This window comes from Lingula anatina, chromosome 6 (genome assembly GCF_051362555.1).
Source record: "Lingula anatina isolate TDL-2025a chromosome 6, LinAna3.0, whole genome shotgun sequence".
In the NCBI taxonomy this organism is placed as follows: domain Eukaryota; kingdom Metazoa; phylum Brachiopoda; class Lingulata; order Lingulida; family Lingulidae; genus Lingula; species Lingula anatina.
This window is the reverse complement of record NC_141772.1, coordinates 18,745,927-18,772,219: the sequence shown is the minus strand read 5'-3', so window position 1 is coordinate 18,772,219 and position 26,293 is coordinate 18,745,927. Positions and strand designations below refer to the sequence as shown.

The following is a 26,293-nucleotide window of genomic DNA, read 5'->3' as shown; positions in this document are numbered from 1 at the left end:
ATTAAATACTTAATATGATACCAGATATTGCAGCTTTAAGTCAAACGTGAGCACATGTATTATTCTCTACTTTACTAGATGCCTCCTGATAAAGGTCGTTATCAATGTGAACTTAGCCATCACGTATGAAAACTCGGATTTCTTATCTTGAGAAGTATAAATTAGCGCGTTAAAAATATCAGAGTGAAGTAATGATGTTGTTTTCAAGAGGTAATAGTGACGTTCTGTAAGTAGTTTTGTTTTAAGATAATATTATTTCTTTATTGGACAGAGAGACTGACTGTAATGGGCATTACTACATTATTTATTAGTAATGCTTTTTTTACGGCAGTGTCAACAAAAGACGTGATTGCATTTGGCACAGTGTCAGTGGCAAGAATGAAAGTTGAAAGTAATAGCTAGTTTTAAAATGACTGGCTGTTTTGCAACCTAATAAATATTAAGCAAACACATAGATTAATTTCATTTTTGGTATACCAGTACCCTAGTATGTTTTCTGAGAATTCCATAAAGATTTTTTTTAAATTAACTTTGTTAAGTAGATGATGAGGTTCATTCTAATGCTAGCGAGTGCTAGATCATTCATTTAAGGATTGCCCATAAATCTTATTGCACAGAATTTGTTTATGTAATTTTATGATGTGCTTGTTTTGTAGAGAAACAGCTTGCCTTATATAGTTAAGTTTATTTATGATTATAACCTTATTTGTAGTTTGAATTTTCTGACTCATTTAATTCGGAGTCAAATACAGTCATGCATGAATGGTTAATGTCCTTTTATCATGTTTGCTACACATATATTTGAGTCAGAGTCAAGTATAAAAACCAAGACACGAGTCCAGACTACTGTACAACTTAAAACAAAGAGGTTAATCAGTTTTGTATGTGTGTTCTACAATTGAGAATTTTGAAAATGCATGTTGGGAAAATCTTATGCAATGGCAGCTAATATTTCATTAATGTATGTTTTTTGCTGCTTGTGTTAGAAAAACTACCCGTTATATATTACTGTTTACCATGCATGTAACACTGTAATTGAAGAAACAGTATCTGACATGTTTTCCCTGTTGCAATGATTAGCAGAAAGAAATCATAAAGCATGTTGAAGTGTCTGTGTTCCACAGAATAGTGTCAAGGTAAGGAATTTTATAAAAGTAGAAGTTACGTATTAGTCCACTTTGTAGTGTACATGTAGACAGTATTGCCCACCTTCATTATACCATATGTCTCTGAGTTCAGTACATGCAGTTACATGATGTACAGCATAGCTACAGGTAGGCTGTTTGAATATATTGAGTGTGAAGTGGAATTCTAGACTAAGAGGCTGGTTACTTAGATCAGTACATGTTCATTTACCTTTCTCTTGAGCTAAATGAAGAGTGTAGTGTAGAACTGAGCTTATGTTTATTTTTTAATATGTTTTAAAACATAAATAAAAAAAATATATATATATTGAAAATCATACTAGTATGGATATTTCAAGAAATGAAAATACCAGTATCTACGTTTTTGTGAAGTTCTGCACTTCTGGAAATATTATTTTGTGACTGTTGAAACATTTCTCTTCAACCATGGGTGTTCCTTATCCCTAACCCCCCCCCCCCTCCCTTTCCTGGTTAGTTCCTAAGTAAAAATATTTAATACTATAATCCACGGAAGGAACTTTATCAGATTTACATTGTAGAAATGGCAGTCTTATGATATAAACAGTACTTCATAATCATTTTTATAAGGACAGGCATTCTTTGAAAATCACTATGAAATTTATTAGAATATATATGCAAAATATTATTTGAAAAATTGTGTTAAGTTCCATGAAGTTTTCATATTTTAGAAATGGTTTGATTTATATAAGCGTGACATTAGTCATGTAGTTACCAGGGTCTACATGCAAGTAGACAGTAACGTCAGAAATAATCGATGCAAATATATAAGGAAAAGAGTCATTTCATAGAAAAGATATGTGACTAACATCTTGTTAAATGTTTGGGTCAGTTTTAGAGGTGCAGCTGAAAATTTTCCATTGAAACAAATTGGAATTGACTGATATTTCTTCTTCTGCTTCACCTTTTTTTATCCATTCAGTTGGTTTGATTTGCATTATATGTCATATTTAGTGCTATATAGATAGTTGAAACTATTAGATACTGATCTTTATAACCACATGATATTGTTAGTCAAGAATTCAATTAAATTTGGAGACTAAAACAGGGGTCCATGATGAAATAGAGTCAAGGGGGGGGGGGTTGGGGACAGACTCAATTGCACAATTTGCATTATTCATGATGTGGTTCAAATTGCCTTGTTACATATAAAAATGGATGTGGATTTTATTCTTCAATTAGTAAATTATTCTAAGTGACTAATGTTTAGAGCTTTTTACTTGAATTTAGATTTTAAATGCAGGCAATTAATGATACTTCAATATTCATTAGGCCTCTTTTTCATAGTATTAAAAGCTGTCTTCTTAGTCAAAAAAATTTGTGTCATCTAAATTTTTAATAAGTAGTCAAGAAGAAGTGAATCATTTATGTAAGGAATGACTGCTTAAAACTGGAAAAGAGTGGGATATTTTCCACACCCGTATCTTTCCTTATAAATTCCACAGAAATTTTCTCTGTCCCAGCAAAGGTGACTCCCACAAGGAGTGCTGACGAAGTACCGACGGAACAACAACAACAACTACAAAGTCGCCTTATTTTCATATGGCAGCCTATCTACTCCTATCAGCAAGCGGTAATAGTTTAAGGCATACTAGAAATACCAGCATCGGTAAACAGAAATTTTATCAGTTATCTTCGATACTTTGAGAAGATACCGAAGCCTCCTGTAGCGTCTTATCTCCAGGTTGTAATAACGTTAGATCAGTACTGTGGCCTTGTGGGGGGTCAGGTGTGGGCTGATATATATGTCCACCTAACTCCCAGGAGGGGAATTGAAGGGGACACCTGGACTGGACCCTCGGGAAGATCAACAGGATTCTTCTCAAAAGGCTCTTTATGTCTGATAGTTGGTATGTTTTCTCTGTACTTTTTTATCAGCATAGGGTGATCAGCCCTGATAAGATAATAGTTACATAATGTAGAGCATTTTTAACCAGCAAGCAAAGATTAAATTTTTAAGTACAAGTACGTCAGTACTTTTTGCACTTTGTGTCACTCAGGTTTGTCCAGTTAGCTCTCATCCCCGAACTTCAATCATGTGTTGATGCATGTTGTTTATTTTTTATCTTTTGTGCTAATTGGTAATATTTGCAATTTTTGTTAAATAAAAGAAAAGTGGTGTGGTAAATTATTAGATTCTTAGTTTTTAAACATTTGTAGACAGACCAAGAAATAGCTACGTACAAATATGTAAAAGGTGGTCATTCTCATTCAAAAACACCAGAAAAACTTTTATATGAATTAAAGTATTTCTATAATCCTTAATAATTTTTTCTTGGAATAATGTAATAAGTCAAAGATTTTGCTGGAACTACTATCTCATTGTTAATTTAAGTAATTTTAAGTATAAATGTTGATATTTATTTTATTACCTCTGCCAAGGAGGCTATGTTTTCACCCCTGTTTAATTGTTTGTCTGTTTGTCATCAACATAACTCAAAAGGTATGGACCGATTTTGATGAAATTTTCAGGAACTGTCAGAGGTGGGCCAAGGAAGAGATGATTAGTTTTTGGTGGTGATCCGGATCAATAATCAATCAATTATCAATAATAATAATAAATTGCTGCCTTGGCGGAGGTCTGCGCTCTTGGAGTGCTTTTCAAGTTGATATATATATATATACAAGTCTGATGATAATTGCATCAAGGAATCTGAATGCAGTTTTACCATTTCATGAACTTTAAATTGTATATGTTGCAGTTTTTTGAAGCAATCAGTATGGGCTTTGGTTTAGGTAAATGTATGCCAAAGTGTTGACCTTAAAGATCAAGTATTAATAGATAGCGTAACACTTTATCTCTCCCGTTTCAGAGGTCACTGCCAACAGGAAAGATCCGTCAAGGTTATATATGACACAAGATTTCCAAACTCCCTCCTTGTTTGACTGCGTTATCGACTCCTTTGGGTCACAGTTGCTGTTACTGCATGTGGGGCACAAAGAAATGCATGGTCCTCTTACCTTTGCCTCCTGAACCTCTACTCTTGGGGAGTACAAAGTCGGAACATACTAATATCACTGCAGTAAAACAGTGATTAAGTCGATTGCTGTCAGAGCAGAAAAACGTACTAGTTATTTGTTTGCCAGTGTACATCAAAGCAACAACTGGGTTTAAATGATAAGTTTTAAGTTTATTTCATTAGCTACATTAGATTAGCAAACGGGAGTCTTGCCTTAAGGGAACGTGTTCTTGACAGAGGAACAACTAAAAAATTTGAAAAGCGAACTGTGAATCTGAGGGACTCGGAAAAGACCTAGTGATTGAGACAGTCTTTGGTTACCACATATATCATTCAGCATGTCCGGGGAAGATGGGTATGCGACGGAAAGGCGAGGCCGAAGTATTTCCGTCCAGAGTAATGACAGCAGTCAGTCCATGCCGTCAGTGGCCTCGCCAGTGCAGTACGCCCAGTCTTGCTCCTCTCTTATGTACACCGCTACTCCAGGGACGCTCAAAGTGGAACGCCCTGTCTACAACCAGGTGGATTTTGACTCTGGTTTTGAGCCATCAAATAGACCAAAGAAGCCAGTGAAGGAACATGTCAGGACATTTTTCTCCAAGAATTGCGTCTGTTCCAAAGAAAAAACCAAAGAGTTTTTTCTGCATTTATTTCCTTGCATTAATATCATGCGTAATTACCAGTTCCCTGGATGGCTGATTGGGGACATGGTAGCTGGTTTGACTGTTGGCATCATGCATTTACCACAAGGTGAGATCTTTTTTCATATTAAAAAATTCTATATTTCTATTAAGTTTATGTATCTCATATAATTGTATGTCTCATAAAAATCTTTCTGTTAGGTTTATATATATATCATATGTTCAAGACATAAATGGACAGAGAAAAAAATTATACTTTTTGCAAATGCTTGACTACATTTTGAACAAATTGTTACAGAGTCACTGACAATATAGTACTTGTAGTATTATGATTAAGCACCCTGCACATGGTGAGCAATTGGCGCGCGCCACTTGTGCTGCGCCAGATGCTCGCGCTCCTCAGCTCCCTGCAAACGCTGCGCTCTTTGCTCAGCAGGGGTGCCTCCAGGCCTGCCCCTATCGGATGCACCGCAAACTGTGGGATCATGTGATTAAGGAAACATTACATATTGATTTTTTTTCTGAAAGTAATGGAAAATGGTGACCATGTTAATCAATCAGACTACTAGTAACTATAACTGTGAACATTTTTGTTGACTTCGCTAGGGGCTGCCATTTTTCTTTGTTTCCGGCTACCGGCACATGTGCATTGTTGGCATGACTTGAGCAATCGCGAGAGGCAAAAATCTCACCAAAATACCCCCGCAAATGGTGAGAAAACAGTGCAGCACAAGTGGCGTGCGCCAATTGCTCACCGTGTGCGGGGGGCTTTATGTGTGCTATAGCACCTCATATTACATAAAAAACAAGTGTAAAAATCATAACTGAGGTCTATAAATATGTCTTTGCTTAATGTAAAGTCATTTTATTTTTCGCCTTTTATTCCTTTCCAGGTATGGCCTATGCCTTGCTGGCCAAGATGCCCCCAATAGTGGGACTGTATGTGTCCTTTTTCCCCGTGCTTATGTATTTCTTCTTTGGAACCTCAAAACATATCTCCATTGGTGAGTATGTTGCACAGAATTATCAGTTTATATGTTGTTTTTCATACCCAACCATAAAATGTAATTTAGCATCTAATTTGCAGGTCCCATTCTGCTGGTTGTGCACTTTTAAAAACAAAACTGCAGAATTGACTACCAAAATCTACAACCATTTCAGTATATAATAATATATCAAACATTCATTCCGTTTGTTTGCACAGCACGTGTAATTAAATTGCTGATGTTATAGATCAAACTGGCAGCTCACCTGCAATTAACTCTTGCCACATCATGTTGTTAACAATGCAAAGACCCCATGGGGATCTGGCCTAGACCAGTTAGGAACTGGACTAGATTGGGATCTGGCCTATGACATATATATCAGAACTCCCTTCTAAGTATGTTCTGTTGACCCCCATTCTCCCAAGGGCAGCATATAGTCCCAAGTAGTCCCTGTTTACTTGTATCTGGCTGATAAGGTATAATCACATTGTCCAGTGTTACACTGTGGTGATTTAATTGCACTCACCAGCTTTGTGCAAATATCTGATTAATGCCCAAAACTTTCCCCTAGGCAAAGAGAACAGGAAGTAAGCCAAGGTTTATTGATTTTTTTATTTTTATTTATTTATTTTTTTTTTTGGGGGGGGGGGGGGAGAGGGGTTATTGCTGTATTCATTACAATGAGCACAAAGTTGTTCCAAGAGTTGTAAAGTGCAGTCACTGTGTCAGAATGTCAGGAATATAATTAAGCCGTCTAAACATAATCAGAAAACTTGTTGGCATGACAGACATATAGTAATTAGGGACAGCAATATTAAACTGAAATAAATTGAATGTACTATATTAAAACAAAAGAAAATGTTTTTTTTTTAATGCTTTTGGTGCTTCTAACTAAAAAAGTGCATACCCTGCCAAGATTTCAATTATAATATTAACTCAGTTCAATTTCTTTGCAGGCCCATAAACTCAATTTAGTTGTCTTTAGGTGTACAAACAGAATGTTGAATTGCTGATAACCCAGATAATATGCAAACAGTTCAATTATGTGTGGAGTCATAAACTATGGTATGATTTGGAAACCTTGTACATATATAGCTTATTCAAGCAGTACTTGACAAAATCAGTGATTGGTACTCCAAACACACTGCAATGCAGCATTTATTATAGTTTGCATGCTACTGGGTCCTACAGGGTGACCCTCCCCCCAAGATAAAAGTAAATAAATAAATAAATTGTGTGTGTGTGTGTGTGTGTGTGTGTGGGGGGGGGGGGGGGGGGGGGGGGGGGAGGGGGGGGGGTGTCACCCTGTACCAGCTGCATGTCAGATTCAAGATTGTACATGCAGATTTTATTCATTTATTTAACCGTTTTCTTTTCTTTTTTATTTAGATGTTTTTATTTTTATACATCATTGGCATGGTTAAATTCAAATGCTGGCATTTCTTCACCATATCCCCTGGCAGCTGTGAGATATGCCAAGTGGACCCACATATTTAAAGGGATAATAACTCTTCGTATGAGGTCTATGTTTCACGACAAAAACATTTTGCACAACTCATAGAAATAAGATATATTCGGTTTTACGACAAAAATGACAGTTATAGCTATTATTCTGATATCTGAACTGGTCTTCAGACCACGTGACCTCCATTGATGGCTATACTCTGTTATAATCTCTTAAGAGATTTTAACAAAAAACCAAACTTTTTAGAAAAAAAACCAGGGACTAACTTTGAATGTAAAAATGGATTCATTAACCATTGGTAAGTATGGGAAAATTGTTGTTTACTCCAGGAAAATTCATTTTTTAGCCAAAACGAAGAGTTATTACCCCTTTAATGTTTGCCTTGGTATTCATGTGAATATAGACAAAATTTTCAAATTCATTTTTAATAATTGTCTAAATTGATAAGACTAATTTTAAACACTTCTATACAAGGCATGAGAAGCATACACAGATATACCAGCAACAATTAAAGGAACCAACTTAGATATTTTACTTCTCTGCATATGTAAATCTATCTTAAACTAAAAGGCGTGGTTTCTATTTTTATTGTAATATCATGAGAATAATGTGTACATCATGTACATGGTAAAATATATAACATATCAGAATGTTTTCATTATTCCATCATAATTGTTTAAGAGTTTTGTAGGTGCATCTACTCTGCTTTGATTACATACTGAGCAAATTAAAAGTACATAACAGGTGTCTGTTGGCATGGCAGAAAAGATATTTTTAATAGGTCAGTTGATGTAGCTCGTTTCATTTCAAGTGATTATCCCAGGTGTTTGCACTCATTGACACCATCTCTCCTGATTTTTAACCAGATGATTGACAAGTGACAGTTCAATGAACAGGCCAAAACAGGCCAATTAACATCAGTTTAGTTGTTCATTTCATCATAATGCATGTAAACAGCTTTTTTCATCCTGATATTTCACTAGGAGGATCACCTTTCTATTGGAAGATTAATACTATATGGTTAATATTTATGCTAATTGACTTCAGAAGACGTGATACCTTTGATTGTTGCTGGTATATCTGTATACTTTATATCAGCTGCTCATTTTGCAAAAAGAATATAGAAGATAGGAAAAAACCTGCTTGAGCTGTCTCTTGCAGATACCAGTCCTAAGCCTGGCTTGGCCAGGTAGGTCCTAGATGGTGTTGGAGATGGTCCCTCCATCTGGTCTTAAGTTGGCCCGCTGTCTTGCCTTTCACCTCTGTGTACACTCTGTTGTTTTGATGATCCAACAATGGGTTTTAATTCTTTCCACAAGTACGACCCACCTGAGAAAAGAAAAAAACTAAAATGAGACAGTACAAAAAGATTAGCAGTGAGTTTGTACGAGTAAATCTTCATCCGAAAGTCCAATCACTTATTATGTAAAGTAGTGGAACACATAATTTAAAAAGCTGCCTCTTCAAAAAAGGCAAAGATTTTGTCTGAAAACATGCCCAACAGTGATATTGCCGGTGGTGTGGGACATCCCAGGAAAGAAACTGTAATTTTGAAGAAAATTTGTCTTTTGTCTTTGTCTTTTGTCAACCAGTGTACTAATACATGAAATTTGACATTTAAATCAGAAAACAATCTTAACAGGTATTTAAAAAAAGGAAAACTAAAACACTCAAGTCTGAAGTGAAACCAAGTTTAAATTATGTTAAAATCCATAAAAATCCATATCCACCATATAACTACTGAGTACCAAATAATCAGAATCAGAATAAATCTTGGGTAAAACTGTGCAAGTAGAATCATCCCTTGTTGTTTCACTCACTAAATACTGCTTCAGCTTACACTTCATAACTTTGGGTTTTTCAGGCACATTTGCTGTGATCTGCCTGATGGTGGGAGAGTCCGTGGTGAGAGAGACAGGGGACCTGGAAGCTTTAGTCACAGACTCTGTGCCAGGGGGCAACGGCACAAATGGTTCTCTCACATCCGGTGACAGCAGTGGGATAACTAGCGAGGAACTGGACAACAAGAAGATTGAAATAGCCACAGCATTAACACTGTTGGTGGGATTGTGGCAGGTGTGAATCATTGTTGGAGACATAAAATGAGAAAGAGAGAGAGGGGGGAGATGATTGAAGTAAATTACTAAATTTTATATATGTATATTTAATGGAATGATTCTTTTGATATTCAGAACACAAGGATTGAGATTCAATGCACTTATACCCAGTATGGTACGTTGCATTTCAGATTACCATGGGTATCTTTCGTATGGGATTCCTGACTATCTACCTGTCTGACGCACTGATCAGTGGGTTCACCACCGGCGCAGCCTGTCATGTGTTCACCACACAGGTGAAATATGTGTTTGGACTCCATATTCCACGTTCCTCCGAGCCTTTCAAGATTATAAAGGTGAGTTGTAATAGTCCATGAGAGATTTATTTTTCTTTTGCAAAGTTCAGCCTCTATTGATACCATATCCTAATTCTAATGCCAACTATTTGTTTACTTGGCTTCTACTTAAATTGGTTGGCCCATCTCTTACTCGGAGGGGGGGGGGGGTTATTTCAGCATAGGAAGTCTGTCTAAAAGCATTGGACTGTGTTTTATCACAGAATGATTAATCAGGTAGTTTATTGTAATGGGTTGTACCATGTTAACAACATTAATCCTTGTTTCAGACCTATGTCAGTATTTTCTCCAACATAACCAAGACCAACTTTGCAGCTGTTATCATCTCTGTGACCTGCATCCTGTGTCTTGCTCTGGTAAAGGAGTGTATCAATGCCAGGTACAGATCCAGGATGAAGATGCCAGTGCCTATAGAACTTATTGTGGTAGGTGTGACGGGATCGTTGTGACTGTGCTAGCTGTTTTTAGATGTGATTGTGCTGATGTTGTTGTATCAGACATGGGGAAATTCGGATGATGTTGCAGACTCCAGGTCCTGTTGAAAGATAAATATTGCAGTATCTGCCAAGATATTTCAAGCCCAAATACTCAGCAAGACATAATGAATCCATGGTATTGGGGTCAAAATAATGCTCCTCTAATTGTTCATTTCCCTAAAATTCATCTGAACAACTATGAAATTATGTTTAAAACTTTCAAAAGCATATATACTTGTTGAAAATTTATGTTGTAAGAGTGGTGATTAACAAATTATTTTAATCAAAATGACTGGTTTGACTTTCCTGTTGCTGTGCAACTAGTGGACAAGTTTCTCCATTTCTCTGTTATGTAACCGATGTGACATTGCTTTTCCAAGTGTTAGTTTTGGTGCAGGAACATTGACATTGTTTTCTGATTTACTTCAACTACTCACAATTTACAATTACTTATTAACTCATTTTTATATAGCATTGTAAATTTTTCTCTTAATTTAACAAATTCAGTGTATTAGTTTTGTTCATTTTATGTGAATAGTTATCTTTTATTTGAAATTAAGAGTGTGCATAGATAATATAACATATTAGATAATACATTAACCTTTATGAGCATTCCCTCTTAATTGAGTATTTGGTGTGTTATGTAATTATCAGTATTTTAATTTCTGTTGCTCTCTTGTAGGTAGTATTGGGTACTTTGGTTTCCTATCTTGCCAAGCTGCATGAGAATTTCAATGTTACAGTGGTTGGCCATATTCCAACAGGGTTAGTAGATATGTAGGGGAAGTTGATTAACATATTTGATAAAATATGACCCAAACAATAGCTGGGAAGCCTTAAGACTTGTTGTGTTACATGTTTTGTACGTAGAACGTTACTAATGATGTGCATGTCATTTATTGTTTGATGGTGATTTTGGTATTATTTAAATCAAAAGTGTCTGCCATCATTAAGAGAAAGTCTCAATTGTACGACAGTAAATTCTTGAAAAAACCAAATAGCATTAAGCAGGTAAGAAAGGGTGGGTGAAATGGAATTTGTTTCTCAGTGTTTTATATTTTGATACAATATAACTTTATTTCAATATTGCACTACAGGATCCCAGCTCCCAAAGTGCCCCCCACAGAACACATGGGGGCCCTGATAGGGGACTCATTTGCTGTTGCTATTGTAGCCTTCAGCATCTCGGTGTCCATGGGGAAACTGCTGGCCAGGAAGCATGATTACGAGGTGACACCAAATCAGGTCAGGAGAAAGTTCTGTTTCAGGCCACATGTCCAATTTAGTTTGTGGTGGCTTAACTTGGTGTTTGCATGCTTTCTCTGCAGGCCACGTGATTCTACAGGAGATCAGTCTTACAGTACGGGACATGCTTCAATTTTAGATAACCTTGTTTGAGATCACATTTAGTGGATTGGATTCCTATGGTCAGAATTCCTAATTATACAGTCTGCTGAGATAGTATGCATTAAGTTAATCTGCCACAACAACATTGGAAATGGGTCTTTGTACTGCCAATTTTAATCAAAGCATTATGTCTGCATTACATACATCATCCATGAAAATGACTTTTCTTCATGTAATTTAATCTTCTGTGGTGATGTTATAACTAAAAAAAGTGTATGGAGACCTCCTCCAAGACAAATAATGAGCCATTAATTACGTAAGTAATGAATCATCACCCAAGTCTAATCAGCCCATTTCTGAGCTATCCTGAAATATCCTGAAAATCCATCAATGACTTTCTGAGTTAGGATGGTGAGGAATGAACAAACAAATAGAGGTAAAAAACTTATCTCTTTTGGTGGAGACAATAATTTTAGGAATTGGTCCAATATATTTCAGCTAAATCTATTTTTTTTTTCTCCAGGAGTTGGTTGCCTATGGCCTAATGAACATTTTCAGCTCTTTCTTCAACTGTTTCGCAGCATGTGCCTCCCTGAGCAGAAGTTTGGTTCAAGACAATGTGGGAGGAAGAACACAGGTGATATGGACTTAGGAGCTTGTATCAAAATAGATGACAGTGGACACAAAAAATTTTGTTCTACTTTTTTATACAGACACTGTATTTGTCTAAGTAGCTTCTGATTACCTGTGTCTGTCTGTATTGTCACTATGATAGCTGTCTTTATTATTCTTCAGTACCAAGATGATAACAAAGGAAAGATCCTAATGAATATACTGATAAAAAACATTATGACAAGTTATATATGTAATGTGAAATAATTGAATAAATGGATGATATGCATATCAATTTTTTCAACAGACATAAATATATGTGCTTTGATTTATGCATTATGCAAATAGCTGTCATTTCTAATATTTGAATCCAAGAATCTAGGTTGTGTGAAAACGGGCACTGTTTATTTTCTTCAGCATATCTACATTTTAAAGATATTTTGCTTTCATTTGCTTCTCTGTTTCAGCTGGCTGCTGTGTTCTCCAGTATACTCATCTTAATTGTCCTCCTTGTCCTGGGACCACTCTTCCAAACATTGCCAAATGTGAGTTCTTTGGATTCCTATAAGACAGAAGATTTTAATGCAATAGTGAATTTCATTTTCACATAGAATCTGAGCTTATTGATAGCTGCAATACTTTTGTGTGTGTGTGTGTGTGTGTGTGTTTGTGTGTGTGTGTTTTTTTGTGTGTGTATATATGATATTTTTCTAACAAATTTGTAATTTGTGCTCACTATGATTGTAATAAGTTCTCCAACAGAAATCGATTTAAAGACATGGAAGAAGTTAAGGATTACAGATTAGAGGCTGGTTTAACAAAAGATTTTATCATAAAAATAAACTTTTTAAACCAAACCTTTGGTCTATATGCCTTATAAATGGATTAGGCATTAATTAACACTACCCACAGATATTTTAGCACTAACGCTATGGTGGTTGTAAATACTTTATGGTGCATTGGGTGATTCAAGGGTTAAATGGTTAATATGGGTGTTAGTGCTAAAAGATCTGCGGGTAGTGTTAGTAAATGGCAATTAGCATTAATGAGGCCTGATCTATGTCATGTAAAGAAAATGTGTATATTATTATTATTATTAAAAATTTGGCAACTCATGTCTTGGATAAATACATAGAAATTAAAATATTAAAATAAATCCAGAGAAATCCATTTATTAGAAATAAAGCATTGATCTGAAACATTGATCTTATATTTTTGGTTATATTATGGCTATGGTTTAATCAGGTCAAAGTGGACTGCAAATTTGGTCTGAAAGGTATGATCATTATTTGGGCTTAAGTTCCATTGCAAAATGGGTCCCAGAGGCATGCTGAGATAGGCTGTTTATTGTAAACTGGCTCTAGGAAACTATTTTCTCAGCATGCATACATTGATTTTTTTTCAGTAAATAATACCTTGTTACATATTTTCAGGCCGTCCTTGCCTCCATCATCCTAGTGGCCTTAAAAGGAATGTTCCTTCAGTTCAAAGATCTCAAGAACCTCTGGCACATTTGCAAGTTTGACTTTGTAAGTAGTTACTTTAATTTGTATATCTACCCATTTGAAAAATTTAGTTATAAATTTATCAAGCTCAAAAAAATTTAATATAGAACATTTAAATTAATTTCTGTCTGAACTGCACTTTTTAACACAAAAAACTTTTATATGCTATACTTTGTATGAAAAGAACTATTTTTGTTACATTTTCAGAAATATTTGGTATTGCATAGTTTAGAAATATGTATTTTAACTAAGATCAACCCTTAAATTAATCTTTGAAAAAGCTTTAACAGACAAGAAATGATTTCTCGGCCGTAGGCTGTAATGATGTTGGTGTCTTCTAGGCTATCTGGTTGGTAACTTGGCTGGCTGTGGTACTTCTGGGGGTGGCCATGGGACTGATCATTGGTGTGGGCTTCTCTCTCCTCACAGTGGTCTTCAGAACACAGAGGTAAAGGGGGGGGGGGTTGCCTGGCTACTTTCTAGGCTTAGTCTGGTAGTGCACTATGTGACCACTGGCCTGATGGTCAGTGAGTGTCCAGTCTGGCCTGATGGCTCATGGTCATTGAGTGTCTAGTCTGGCCTGATGGCTCGAGATCAGTCTGGTCATAAATCTGGACCTTACTGGCCAAGGGGTAGTGTTGAAATACAAGTTATTGATGAGAAGATTTTAAGCAGGGTCAGTTGCTCTATAAAACTGCTGTCCACGAAAAAGTAGAGTTTTTGGTTTAACAATTTGAAAGGTGACTTAGATTCAACATATATTATTTTATTTTGTAATGGTAACTGCAATTTGGTTATGTGACGATGCAGATTAAGTTTAGAAATCTTATGGTTTGACAGTTAAAAAATGGATTAAGTTAATATTTTTAAATAAAGTACTAACGGCTTGGCAGTTTCATTTTGCAGTATTTTTCAGGTTCCAGTCTTCTTGCAATTTAACCTTGAAGTCCACATTTGATACTTATTGTATACATTTATTTTGAAATTTATCAGCGTCAGTGTTGAGTATTCATTTGACTTTCAGCCCATACACCTGTCTGTATGGACGGGTTCCACACACTGACATCTACAGGGACAAGACAGCCTACAAAGTGGTTAGTTGAACTTAATTTTATTTGTAAAAAAATAATCATTATGCAGAGTCTCATTTCACAAAATAACTTTTAAAGTTGGTAGTTGACTCTATGTCATATTTTCAGATTTGCACAAAATGGCAGTCTTATTGCTGAAACTTTCACGTATCATCTGCTGCTGCTGTAAATGTGCCACCAGTAATTATTCATATCTATACATGTTATATATTATTAATCAACAGTGCTTATGTAGACCCAGCTTCAGTAAATGTCCAGTCAAAATTCCTTGGCATAGTACCATTCCAATGACATTTCAGGTGACACCTTCATTATCCAGATTATTAAACAATACAAAAATTGTATCATTAAATTGATGCTTTTCTTTGATTATAAATTTATAAATGTCTTTTCAGTGTAAAGAAATTCCAGGAATCAAAATCTTCCACTTTGAGTCTGCGCTATACTATGCCAATGCTGAGCATTTCAGACGCAAGATATTCAGTCAGACAGGAGCCAATCCTGTGACCCTGAAGAAGGCCAGAAATAAGCTGGAGGAAAAACAAAAAAAGATGGAAGAGAAGATGAAAAAAGAGGAGGAAAAGAACGGGAAAGTCCATGAGGTATGACAGGTCTACGTCTCCTACATAGTATGTGTTATGTTTAGAGATCTGTATATCTGTCTTTAGTGAATGCATTTTTAATTTTTGTTCAGAACAGATAATTTTATGTGCTTTGTAATTTTTAAAGAAATTAACTAGTATTAAGAAACTTTAATGGGTAATTTGCAAAACAAAGAAACATCAGTTGTTATCCATTTCAGTGCAACTTTTCTCTCCTTCATATTTAATTCTTAAACAACTTCATCACCTAGTAACCAATAAAAAAGCAAAAAGAAATAAAAATTTTAATTTAAAACACCTGTTATGAACTTGCTAGATGAAAATAGAACGGACAGGAGTGGCAAAACAATTATATGAAGGGGAAACAATGTTATGGAGTGGGAAAAACCCAAAGGGAGAGTCCATGTTACAAAGTAAACATCTCATGTTCACTTCCAGAATGGTGATGCAATGACTCAAGAAGGGTCAGTTGTCCTAGAAAACTGTGATGTTGAGGAGCCTCCCAATGACCTCAAGGAGAGAACTGCAGCCTTGAGTTTTAACATACACCATGTCATAATTGACTGCTCCAGTGTGTCCTATATAGACTCTGGGGGAGTTAAAATGCTTAGTCAGGTAGGCTCAAACAGCTGTGTTTATCACATTAAGCAATGCTTTTTGTTATTACTTTCCACTGTGCTTTGTACATTGGTATCATTGAAATAAGTTTTCAACCTTTTGCATAGAACATACATGTAGCTGACAATATATAATTTAGACATTCATTTTTTCTATCAAATTTTACCATTATGCTTTCAGGTGATGAGTGACTACAAAGAGGTGGGCGTAGCAGTCTTCCTAGCTCACTGTAAACGTAGGTCTATGTATAAGGTTATATTCACAAACCAAAGTTGATCCAAGGACTAACAGATCTGCTGATCAAATATGGCCGACCTACTTGAAAGCTTACTGCATAATCCCCAAGGGGAATCCATTCAATGTCTTTTAGCAGATTATATAGCAAGCTTTCAAGGGGGACAGCCTTTTTAAGCTGCAGATCTGTTAGCAGGTTGAGATTGAAAATAAGCATGATTGGTTACTTGTTATTGGCACATTTTGTGGAAGTTTGCAATCCTGTCGTCTAATATTCATTCTGATCATTATAAAAGTAGGGGATGGTGCATCTGGTTACTATTCATTCACTATACATTGGGAGCTAGCAAATATAACCCCACTGTTGTTTTGCCAGTGGCCACAGTAGTTGCAGCAAACCTTATTCCATTTGGTTGGCTCCCTATTATGTAATGAGCTTATCATACCCATTCAACCTGCTGAGAAGGGTTGGACTGAGTAAGGCCAGACCAACATGACTGGAAACATGACCTCATTGTGCATCACTTTTTCAGGGCGTGTGAGGAAGATGTTTAGGAAGGCAGGGCTACACAAGAAACACGAGCAAGACCTGCTGTACATCACCATTCATGACGCTGTGATTGCTGCTCTGCGAAGTCAGCATGACTTGTTAAACGAGGTAAGAATTCATGGAATTGGACTTGAGGTGACCTTGAACTACAGGGCACTGGCAGTAACTTATTGTTTTTGTACAGATGTGTGTTTTTAATCAACTCTAGCACTGGGACACTAGGGGTGGGTTCACCTAATTTTGTAGATTTTTGTGGATAATTTTTTCTGCACAGCAGGATTCCATTCTGTCGGATGATCAAATTAACACCTCTGTTGCCTAGTTTTAATTTTTTTTATGAGGGAAGGCTGATGTATTTGAAATATTTTCAGGTACTTTGTCAGATTTTTTTTTTACAATGTTATTCAGTGTCAAATGTATGTTGTTGTTGGTTTTGTTTTGTTTTTTTCTAAAAATATTTGGCTACTCGGATCAATCATATTAAATATTATTTTATTGTTCTGTGTATTATTTGTATAATTTTTGTTGCATACTAATAAACCTCACTTTAAATCTCTTAATATGTATATTTTGTGTATCATATGTCAGTGGTATTCTTTACTAACACAATTTGTCCTTCCTTAAGTTAACCAAAGACATGAAACAAATGATCATATTCTGGAAAGTAAGTTTATGGTCAAAAAATTTCACTCCAGTTCAGTTCATAGTTTTCTGTTGATTCTTTTACACTCTTTCTATCTATTGCCCTCCATAGTACACAAAGAGTCTAGTAAGTATATATATTTATATATACATGTAAATGTGTTTTATGTAGATCCCTTTGACATCATACACATCTTGCAGTTTGTGGACGTGCTCACACAAGGACCGTGTATGTCAGTCCTTATTATGTTGTTTCAAACATCATTGTCCATGTCATCTTGTAAGACCCATGTGATGATGTCAGTAAAGATAGATGTATTTCCAGACTGGTTTGGCTGATTTCACTTTATACCTTTCTAAGCAAACTGTGTGATTATACAGCGTGATCAATATACATGATAATGATTTATTACTGAGATAAGAAACTGAGACAAGATTACATGTCCTGGAACCTTATATAATAGCAATTAAAAGACAGTGATTTAATAGCTCAAAGGATGTATTTTTTATAACACGTGTTCAAAATGACTGTCAAAGTTGTCAATCACCATGACAACTTTGACATATATATACTTTCTGTGTGGAACTTTTGTCTCAGTTTCTTGCCTAATTTATAATGAATCATTATCACAAAAATGTATATTGAGACACCCTCTACTTAATAGCTTACCATAAGATGACACAAAAAGTCATGCCTCAATCTTTATCTAAATGGCAGTTGTTCTGCTCAGGACAATCAAGGAATCAGACTTGCTCCCAGTTATGAATCTGCTATATGGTTCATAGTAATTTATATCAACCCAACTTTACTGGAAATGCACTTTCAAAGATAGTCATGTGATTTAAACTTGCCAGAATAGACTTAAAATTCCAATAAATGCTGTTGAGTTCAAACATACTTCATTTTTGGTGTTCTCAAGCAAAGTGTGAGCACACCTGTGGTTCCAAACTGTTTGACCTTCATTGACCTTGACCTGTATAAGGCTTAAAAGTTACCTTCACAATTTCCTTACAATAGATCTAATTTAGGCGACCACATCATTTTTATTATCTGTAGCTTGATATTCAAATTAACCTACTGCTTGTTAAGCTTTTTACAGGGTAAAGGAAAAGGTGTTGTAAGCATCATATATGTGTTTTGAATTATGTACAAATCGGTGTAAGGTAAAACATTTTAATTGTGCTGAATTGAAAAATGGAACCCCTGTTGTAGGAATTCAAGAGACAGTGGTGAAAATGGGGATCTGCCTATGTGCCTTTGAAATCTATCCTCCTTATATAAAAAAAAGTTGACAATTTCAGATTGTAGTTTCGGATGTAGACGAGTCCTCTCATAAACACACAGCAGGTACTTATAACTTGCAAGACCAGGTAAAGTTTGCAGTGGCAGGCATAGTTGGCAAACAGGACTGTGCATGTGCATACTTGAGAACATGACCAAAAGCATGTCCTACACCACATGATAAAATGCATTTGTGCATATAAGCTACTCCCCTGACACTTACAATATAAAACCTTTGCTATAAGATAAAGCTTCAGGCCCGTAGCCAGGGGTTCGGGTGGGTTCAAAAGAACCCCCCTTTTTGCTGGAAAAAGGTCCACCCTGGGTAAAATGTGACCTAGGTACAGGGGGATTATATGGTAAAAGGTCCACTTTTTCAGAAAAAGAATCCACCCTTTCAAATTGCTGGCTACGGGCTTGAGCTTTGTATGAAAAAAATGTGTGCTATCCTATATATAGTTAATAACTTTTGGACATACATACAATTATGGCATGATATTAGGCGCACAGCTATTTTTTGAAATACACTGTATAAGAAAAACAATATAAAGTGTATACATACACTCACACATGTAGTTATCTGCTTAGTTATGACATGTACTGTTCATTTAAAGCATGAGGTATGCCTTGATATATATTGAGAGGCTAAAAAAAGTTAATAATTTCCAAATTTATTCACTTCAACAGTTCAATAGCTTTGGAATTGAAATTTTGCACAGAATTATAATGCATTATATTTGCTCAACTCTGAATATTTCAAATGTTAAAATAAAATGGTTTTAATATCATCATAACATTAAAAAAATGAAAAAACGAAAAAAGAAAAAAAAAAAAAAGAGGTTTCAAAACTGCCAGAGACTGGCACCTGTAAGAAGTCACATAAGCCGGCATGGCATTTTGGGCATAAGATTGAATTTTTTTTCATCATTTATTAAAAACATCATTTTCCTAAAATATCCCAAATTCTATTGTAATATTTTCAAAACTCTCTAAGCTGCCAGAGACTGGCACCTGTAAGAAGTTACATAAGCTGGCATGGCATTTAAGGCATAAGATTGATTTTTTTTTTTTTTTTTTTTCATCATTTATTAAAAGCATCATTTTCCTAAAATATCCCAAATTCTATTGTAATATTTTCAAAACTCTCTAAATTATTGAACTTTGAAATTAGCAACGCTAAATTTTTAGCCACTTGACATGTAGTTGCAAAAACAAGTTCTCTGCATTTTGGATACATATGAATGAAGTTATACAGCGACCTTGACACTGACCTTCACCCATTGGCATGGATCAAGCATGCAGAGTATTTGTATTGATAATGATGTGTATCATTGCATGGGCAGGTGAGAAAGCACATGCTTAGGTTGCTTTGAAGTAAGCGCAAAGTTTTGACTTCATTAAACATTGCAACTAGGGTAAATCTCCATTGGAATGCACAATTTTAAATACAGACAGTGGAAGTTACCATATATTTTCTGTTACGTGTCTGTCCATGTCATCACTGCATGTTACTATCTGACACAGTTAATATTTGCTCATCCCGTTTCATATTTTTGCTGCAATTCAAATTTTCTTGAGAAATTTTTATTTGAAAAAAGGCAGGTTGAATAGGAAAATTTGGCATGATTGTATAATTTTTATGAAAAAAATTGTCTGTACATATATACCCATCACCTGTATCTGTTGTTGCCACCGTTGTTGCTGAGCTGTTTCAGAATTTATACTGCAAGTGGTGCAGACAATTGGCATTCAGCCAGGGCCTTTGTATAAAATATTCCCATGAAATCATTTGCATTCTTACAAATGTTTTAACATTAAAATGTCTGTATTAAGGATGTCTGAGCCCTTTTATAACTCCAACTGAATCAAAAACAAACTGTTTCTGATGAGTTTTGTTCCTCAAATTGGTACAGAGACTGTACTGGTGGCTTGTGTCAGGGATTTGTAGATCACAGTGCTTGACATGGTTTTAATTCAGTAGAAGTTAGTGTGGTTTGCTTATTGTAACAGCAAAAGGAGAATACCTCTGACATAAATGGTTGCATTTCCAGCCAACTTGTTGTGGTTCAACTTAGTTTGCAGTCTATATGGTTATTTTCCCTGCCCATTAGAATTCGGTATAATAGCATGTTACTGACCTTAGTGAGTTACTTTGAAGTTTACATTTGAATAATTATTTAGCATGGTAAAGGGACAACAGAGGGATAAGGTTACTTAAATTTCCTGGGGAAAGTTTAAAATGTTTGATTTAATGTATCGTTTCTAATTGGTAAAAGCATACAGTCACTAAGTTGTGTCATCCCAACTAAACTAGAAGTGTGATCTATGGACTGTGAAATACCCTGTTAAGTTACATACATGTTCTAATAACTTGTGCTATATATGCATGTCCACTTCCAACTAAATATATGTGACATATATGAAACACTAAAAACAGCTAACTGTAAATTTCAAACTGAAGTTTCCTTGTTCAGGCATGATATTTTTCAACATTTGGGCAAATCTTTTTTGTTATACAGAGTCATGTGTTATGAATTGCTTTTGCTTGCTGTTTTTAATGAGACAATTTGTCTAAAAGTCAATATAATTATCCCTGGTTTTGATTATTCATTGTTATTTTGCAAAAATTATACATTCTTAAAATACTTGAGCAACCATTTGCAAGCTTAAGTCTTAGTTTCAGTCAATATTATTATGTAAAGTAAATTGAAATAACCATGATCTTAATGTCATATTTAGAATATTTTCTTTGCCTAATAGATATAAGCCACTGTTTTCAGATCATTTAAGTCTTATTAAAGATTATTTTGATTCTTTTTAATGAATTGAATTATGTATGGACTAAATAGTGCAATATGCAATCAGTTTGGGACTAGTCGTTCTGGACCTGCTGTCCCATACTGCATGTTGCCTATGGTGAGCTAGAATCCTGGTCAGGAGCCCTGTTAAGGGGAGTTGCACAAAGATACGCAAACCCAACTTGACTAGCCCCATCATCTTTATCACCAGTATGTATACGTATATGAAAGTACACTTTTGATTTCATCATGATGCTATTAATGCTACTTTCCCATTGCATGCTACAGCTGAAGAGGGACGCCTCAGTGAGCTGTGTCCATGAAGAGGTGACAGTGGGACGGAGGCGTACAAACAGCTTACGAAACCGCGCCAGCACAGAAGCCATGCAGCAAATTCCAGAAAGTGCAAGTGATGAAGATGGTGATGAAGGCTTGAAGGTAATCATATACTGTTGACTTCATAGTTTAGGCCTTGTGCAATCACTGAATTTCTTTTCCTTTATCTCCGAATATGAAGAGATTCAGAAATCCGAAGATGTAGCGTACATAACTATATGAATAATGAAATAATAAAAATTCTGTGGTATGATCTTTAAGTAGAACTTAAATACATGCAAACATTCGCTAATCAGATGTGCTCAGTAGTCTTTTTTTAACCATGGGTTTTAGCTTTCCTATGTTCTTACATTGTTTTTAATATTCCGCACATTTTAACTGAGTTGCATAACATTCATGTTAATAAACAAACTTCCAGTTTTTGGCACGACGCAGAAGTGAACCAATTCCTGAGGATTTCCAAGGTAGCCATGTAATTTTGAAAGGCAATGGGCTGTGATTTGTAATGGCAATTAAAGCTGCTTTTATCTAATGAAGGTGCCGAAATTTGCTGCTAGATATATATAAGATATATATGGGCTTAATTTGTCAACAATTTGTTTGAATCAAATAATATGACCAAGTGATCAAGCGTAATTGAATTGAATCAGTCATAAATTTAATAAAAATTGCTTTTAAATAAAATTCTGTTGGTGGTTAAATGGTAACATAGCAATTTTGCAAAATTTGTGTTTTCCTCATTCCCTTAGGTTAGAAACTTTGAAACTATCATCCTCTGTTTGCTTGTATATTTGAAAAGATACCAACATTGTTGGGAAGTAATTTGGAAAAGATGAAAACCCAGGGAGAAATAAGAACCCTCTGTTGATTCCGTTTTGTCAAAGCAAGAGACAATAACTGGACATTTTAACTCTTGATGAGCTTGTCTCAATTTTCAGCATTGACCACAGGTAAAAATCCTCAATTCATTGATAAAAAGTTGGCCTTATTCAAAGCAGATTATGTGAAGAATATGTTACAGATGTTGTAACTGCTATGCTTCCTAGTGTACAGTCGATATTGTCATAGACTGCTCTCCTCAGTTCCTCTCCCCACCCTACAACACCAGCCCCAGCTTAGCACTTACAGATGCAGTTGCTGTTTTACATGAGAAATTTTTACATGACTGTGCCATTTGACTGTGGAATTTGACATGAGTGATGATAATGTGTTCCTCGCCAGACATGCACTTTGTATTTGCCAATGGGAGCGAGTTCACACCTAGGTGCTGAGTAGCACACATCATTGCCTATGTAATGTAATGTAATGCAAGTGAAGTAGTTAAGCTGCCCAGCTTAGTGGTTCCACTCAGCCCTACAGTTATCCTCCTCTGCTGCTGAGCCACCATTTAAGGGGTAGGGTAGTCCACAAGTTGGATTGCAATGCATGTGATAAATTTGTGGAGAGAAGGGAAACTAAAGATAACTGTGGTTCTCCAATAGACGGCAACCCTGTTGTTTACAACTAACATTTATTACAGGAATAATGTGATTGTTTTAATTCTTCATCTTAAAATGAGATTTTATATGATATATGCTAAAGGTAGAGGTTAAATTAAAATACTTAAGCTCACTAACAAGAGACCCATACCCTCATCTTAATGAAATAAGGTAACACATATTCTCTCTAATGAGGATATTACAGAATGTAGCCACCTATGAAAGTCTAAGTGGTCTAGTGGCAAGCAAAAATTTCAGAATAATTGTGATTACTGTCATTTTGGTGGTATAATGGAATTTATCATATATTTATATGTTGTTTACAGTGTATTTATTGTGAATCTCATATAAACTTTTGTTATCCTTTTAACTGTCCATGGATAAGTGTGTTGACTGCCTGCCTCAGACTTTCCAGGGCACAACTCTTAGAATAATTTCAGATATGTGCATATATAGTATTCAAACATCTTTTATTATTAATATAGGATTCACTTACACTACAAAAGTTTTGTCTTGTTTTTTAATATCTTACACCTTACTGATGTTTCATTTGTTAAATTTCAGTGTGAGGAGTCAACATATCTATAGCTATCAGCCATCAGTTGATTTCGTCCAATTCGGAACAAGGGACTGATTTTTGCATATGGAACTCAGGGAATATGCCAGTTGAAGATATGAGATATTAATTGATCCAATTTTCTGTTTCTGGGTGAGGAGCCAGCTATGAGGAGTTTGAAGTGGCTGTGAAATAACACGGTTACCAGTCCTATTGTGCTTTCTTGCCAAAATGTTAATGCTGGATAGTTTTATAAGGTTGTTGTGAATACAATTGTTCTTTGACTCCTGGAAGGTGATGTTAACTATATTGTTTATAGAGCCTAAAAAGTTTATAAGTACTTACAGTTTGGACAGATGTAGGAAGTTATTTACTGTACATAGTTGCGATACATTCAATCTTCAAATTCAGATTTTTGCTTGTTTGTTATGTTGTCTTTCTGGCTTTGTTAATATATTATATGTAAAAAAATCACAAAATTGTTTATGTGGTAAGTCTGCTGGTGATGAAAGACTATAATTAACAGAGTAATAAATTAATTTTGATCTTTTACAAAACCACTTAGGGTAAACTATGAGAGACAGCATATATATAGGAATGTTATCTTTAATTTACAGACACTATAAGTGATTATAAAGTAACTGGTTATTTTTGATGTTTTCTGTTCAGTGCCTGTTTGTTTGATAGCTCTGCAGTCTGGTTTTTGTTTTCTTATAAATCACATTTTTTTGTTAAGTTCTTTTTACAATTTTGTACAGACAAGCCTTTTTTGCCTCTTAGAAAAGAACATATTCAGTACAAGTATATATAGGCATATATGAGAAAGAAATGATTTAAGATGTTGTTGATATAATGAAGGATAGTATGTGTATATGTACTATTACCAAAGAAAAATTGAATGTGGTGTGCATTACTGCGTGGGACATTTTGCTCAAGGTTACTATCCCTGAAATAATTGCACAATTGAAGGATTAAAATGGTGGGTGAATTATCTGTGTCAGAAGCAAAATCAACGTGAATTATCAGCATATCAACACAGACCAGTAAATTTATTGTAGGATAATTGTTGAAATTATCATGGATACATATTTTTATGAATGTATTTGATTTAATAGATCCTGTACTATGGAATAATATTAATTCATTTCATCATGACAGTGCTCTGAGATTTTTAGAATTTTTGCTGTATGCAAGATTTTTCTAGTAGTAAATGCATTAGAGAGTCACCAAGTTGAGTATGAATTAACATTGAGCACTCTGCAGAAGAGAATTTCCATATAACTTTGTGGTGAATGCTGTGACTGTATGACCCAAACAATAGAATAGGACAAACAGAGAACATGTTTCTAAGCCTGAGACACAGACATATTAGACCAACAGGGATTTGGTATGCTGACAAAAGATGTGAGGGTTAATATTTTATCCATGATTTGAGTTGCATTTTTTTTTTTTTTTTTTTTTTCGATTTGATTTTAGATATGTGGAACAGGACAAGTACTGGGTCCTCTTTCAGAAAGAATCCAGACCCTCCCGATCTTTCCACATGCAAAAATGTAATTTCTTAAAAGTATTATCTGATCTACTGAACAACTTATGATTCATTGTTCATTAAGGTTCAGGCTTAGTTAGGAGCAGATGTTTTTACCATTTGTATGTGAATGGGGTTTCTGGTATTAAACCAGCCTGTTGCCTCATTGAATTTTTGACTCCTGTTTCAGGAAAGACCAGAGTAACAAAATGGGGGAAAACAAGATCATAAATTTATGAGGTGCAAAATCAGAGAAATAGAGTTCAGTTTTTTAATTAAAGGTTAAAAACGTTCTTATTGTTAAGATTTGTTAAAATTGTGTTTGATTTCTTTAATTTTGAGTTTGTGCCAAATAAAACAAGAAGATAATGTAAAATCAGTGATCTTTGTTTCAAGTTTTATTGTTATTTATTAGAACCACCAGCGTGTATGCTGGCAGTACTCGTGGTTTTAGTCCCGACCCGTTTCTTACATCACCGCTGGCTCCCCGGCTCCTGCAGCTTTGCCAGCTTTGCAGGACGGTGTGGGATACAAGTCACTGTTACAGCTTCTCCTCCTAGACCGCAAGGACCTGTGTCCCCATCTCTTGGATTTAGGTCACATATAATCTCAACTTGAACCCCCTGTTTTCTTTCTTTTTTTTTTCTTCTTTTTTTTCCTCATTTGGTGCATTGGCCTGGACGTGATGCTCGTTGAAGCGCACCATTGTCAAAATTTTTGAAAATTCAATGCTAAATACCTCCCAAACCTGAGGAATTATGGGAAAAATTACTACAGAAGTCTGACCAAAAGACATATGTGGAGATTCCAAATATGCCCTTGGATTTGACCTTTGACCTTTATTTCTAGGTCAAATGAGACAAAGTTTTCTAAAATTGGGAATTTTCTGTAAAAAAAAATTGTTTGTGCCAATTTTCAGAAACTGCACAGACCTAAGCTCTCATATTATACTGAGGGGTTACAATTAGGGACTCCTTTCATCTTTGGGAGTTTGGGGTCAATCAGTGCAT

General features: G+C 35.3%; 1 protein-coding gene across 9 annotated transcripts; it reads left to right on the top strand.

Moving 5' to 3' along the window:
• The first annotated feature begins 67 nt into the window (after positions 1-67).
• LOC106176730 (prestin) lies at positions 68-25,663 on the top strand. Of its 9 annotated transcripts, none has more exons than XM_087014912.1 (21): positions 68-226; positions 3,977-4,873; positions 5,658-5,768; positions 9,080-9,291; positions 9,464-9,628; positions 9,898-10,057; positions 10,791-10,869; positions 11,202-11,349; positions 11,975-12,088; positions 12,531-12,608; positions 13,497-13,592; positions 13,910-14,016; positions 14,593-14,662; positions 15,055-15,261; positions 15,700-15,876; positions 16,060-16,114; positions 16,647-16,771; positions 18,608-18,676; positions 21,674-21,823; positions 22,140-22,185; positions 23,764-25,663. In XM_087014912.1, exons 2-21 carry the CDS (start codon positions 4,462-4,464, stop codon positions 23,766-23,768), a joined length of 2,586 nt encoding a protein of 861 aa, XP_086871038.1. In that variant the 5' UTR covers positions 68-226; positions 3,977-4,461; the 3' UTR covers positions 23,769-25,663. The 9 variants fall into 9 exon arrangements, 7 of the variants coding, with proteins under 7 accessions (XP_086871038.1, XP_086871043.1, XP_086871042.1 ...); XM_087014914.1 differs by having other exon boundaries at positions 71-210; XM_087014915.1 differs by lacking the exon at positions 68-226 and adding an exon at positions 947-1,136.
• The last annotated feature ends 630 nt before the right edge of the window (positions 25,664-26,293 follow it).

Excerpts from the sequence above, each read along its gene's own strand:
- LOC106176730 (XM_087014912.1), top strand. The coding sequence starts at position 4,462 with ATGTCCGGGGAAGATGGGTATGCGACGGAAAGGCGAGGCCGAAGTATT. Across the intron at positions 13,593-13,909 it reads ACATTTGCAAGTTTGACTTT|GCTATCTGGTTGGTAACTTG; the intron begins GTAAGTAGTTAC and ends GGTGTCTTCTAG. Across the intron at positions 18,677-21,673 it reads CTTATAACTTGCAAGACCAG|CTGAAGAGGGACGCCTCAGT; the intron begins GTAAAGTTTGCA and ends TGCATGCTACAG.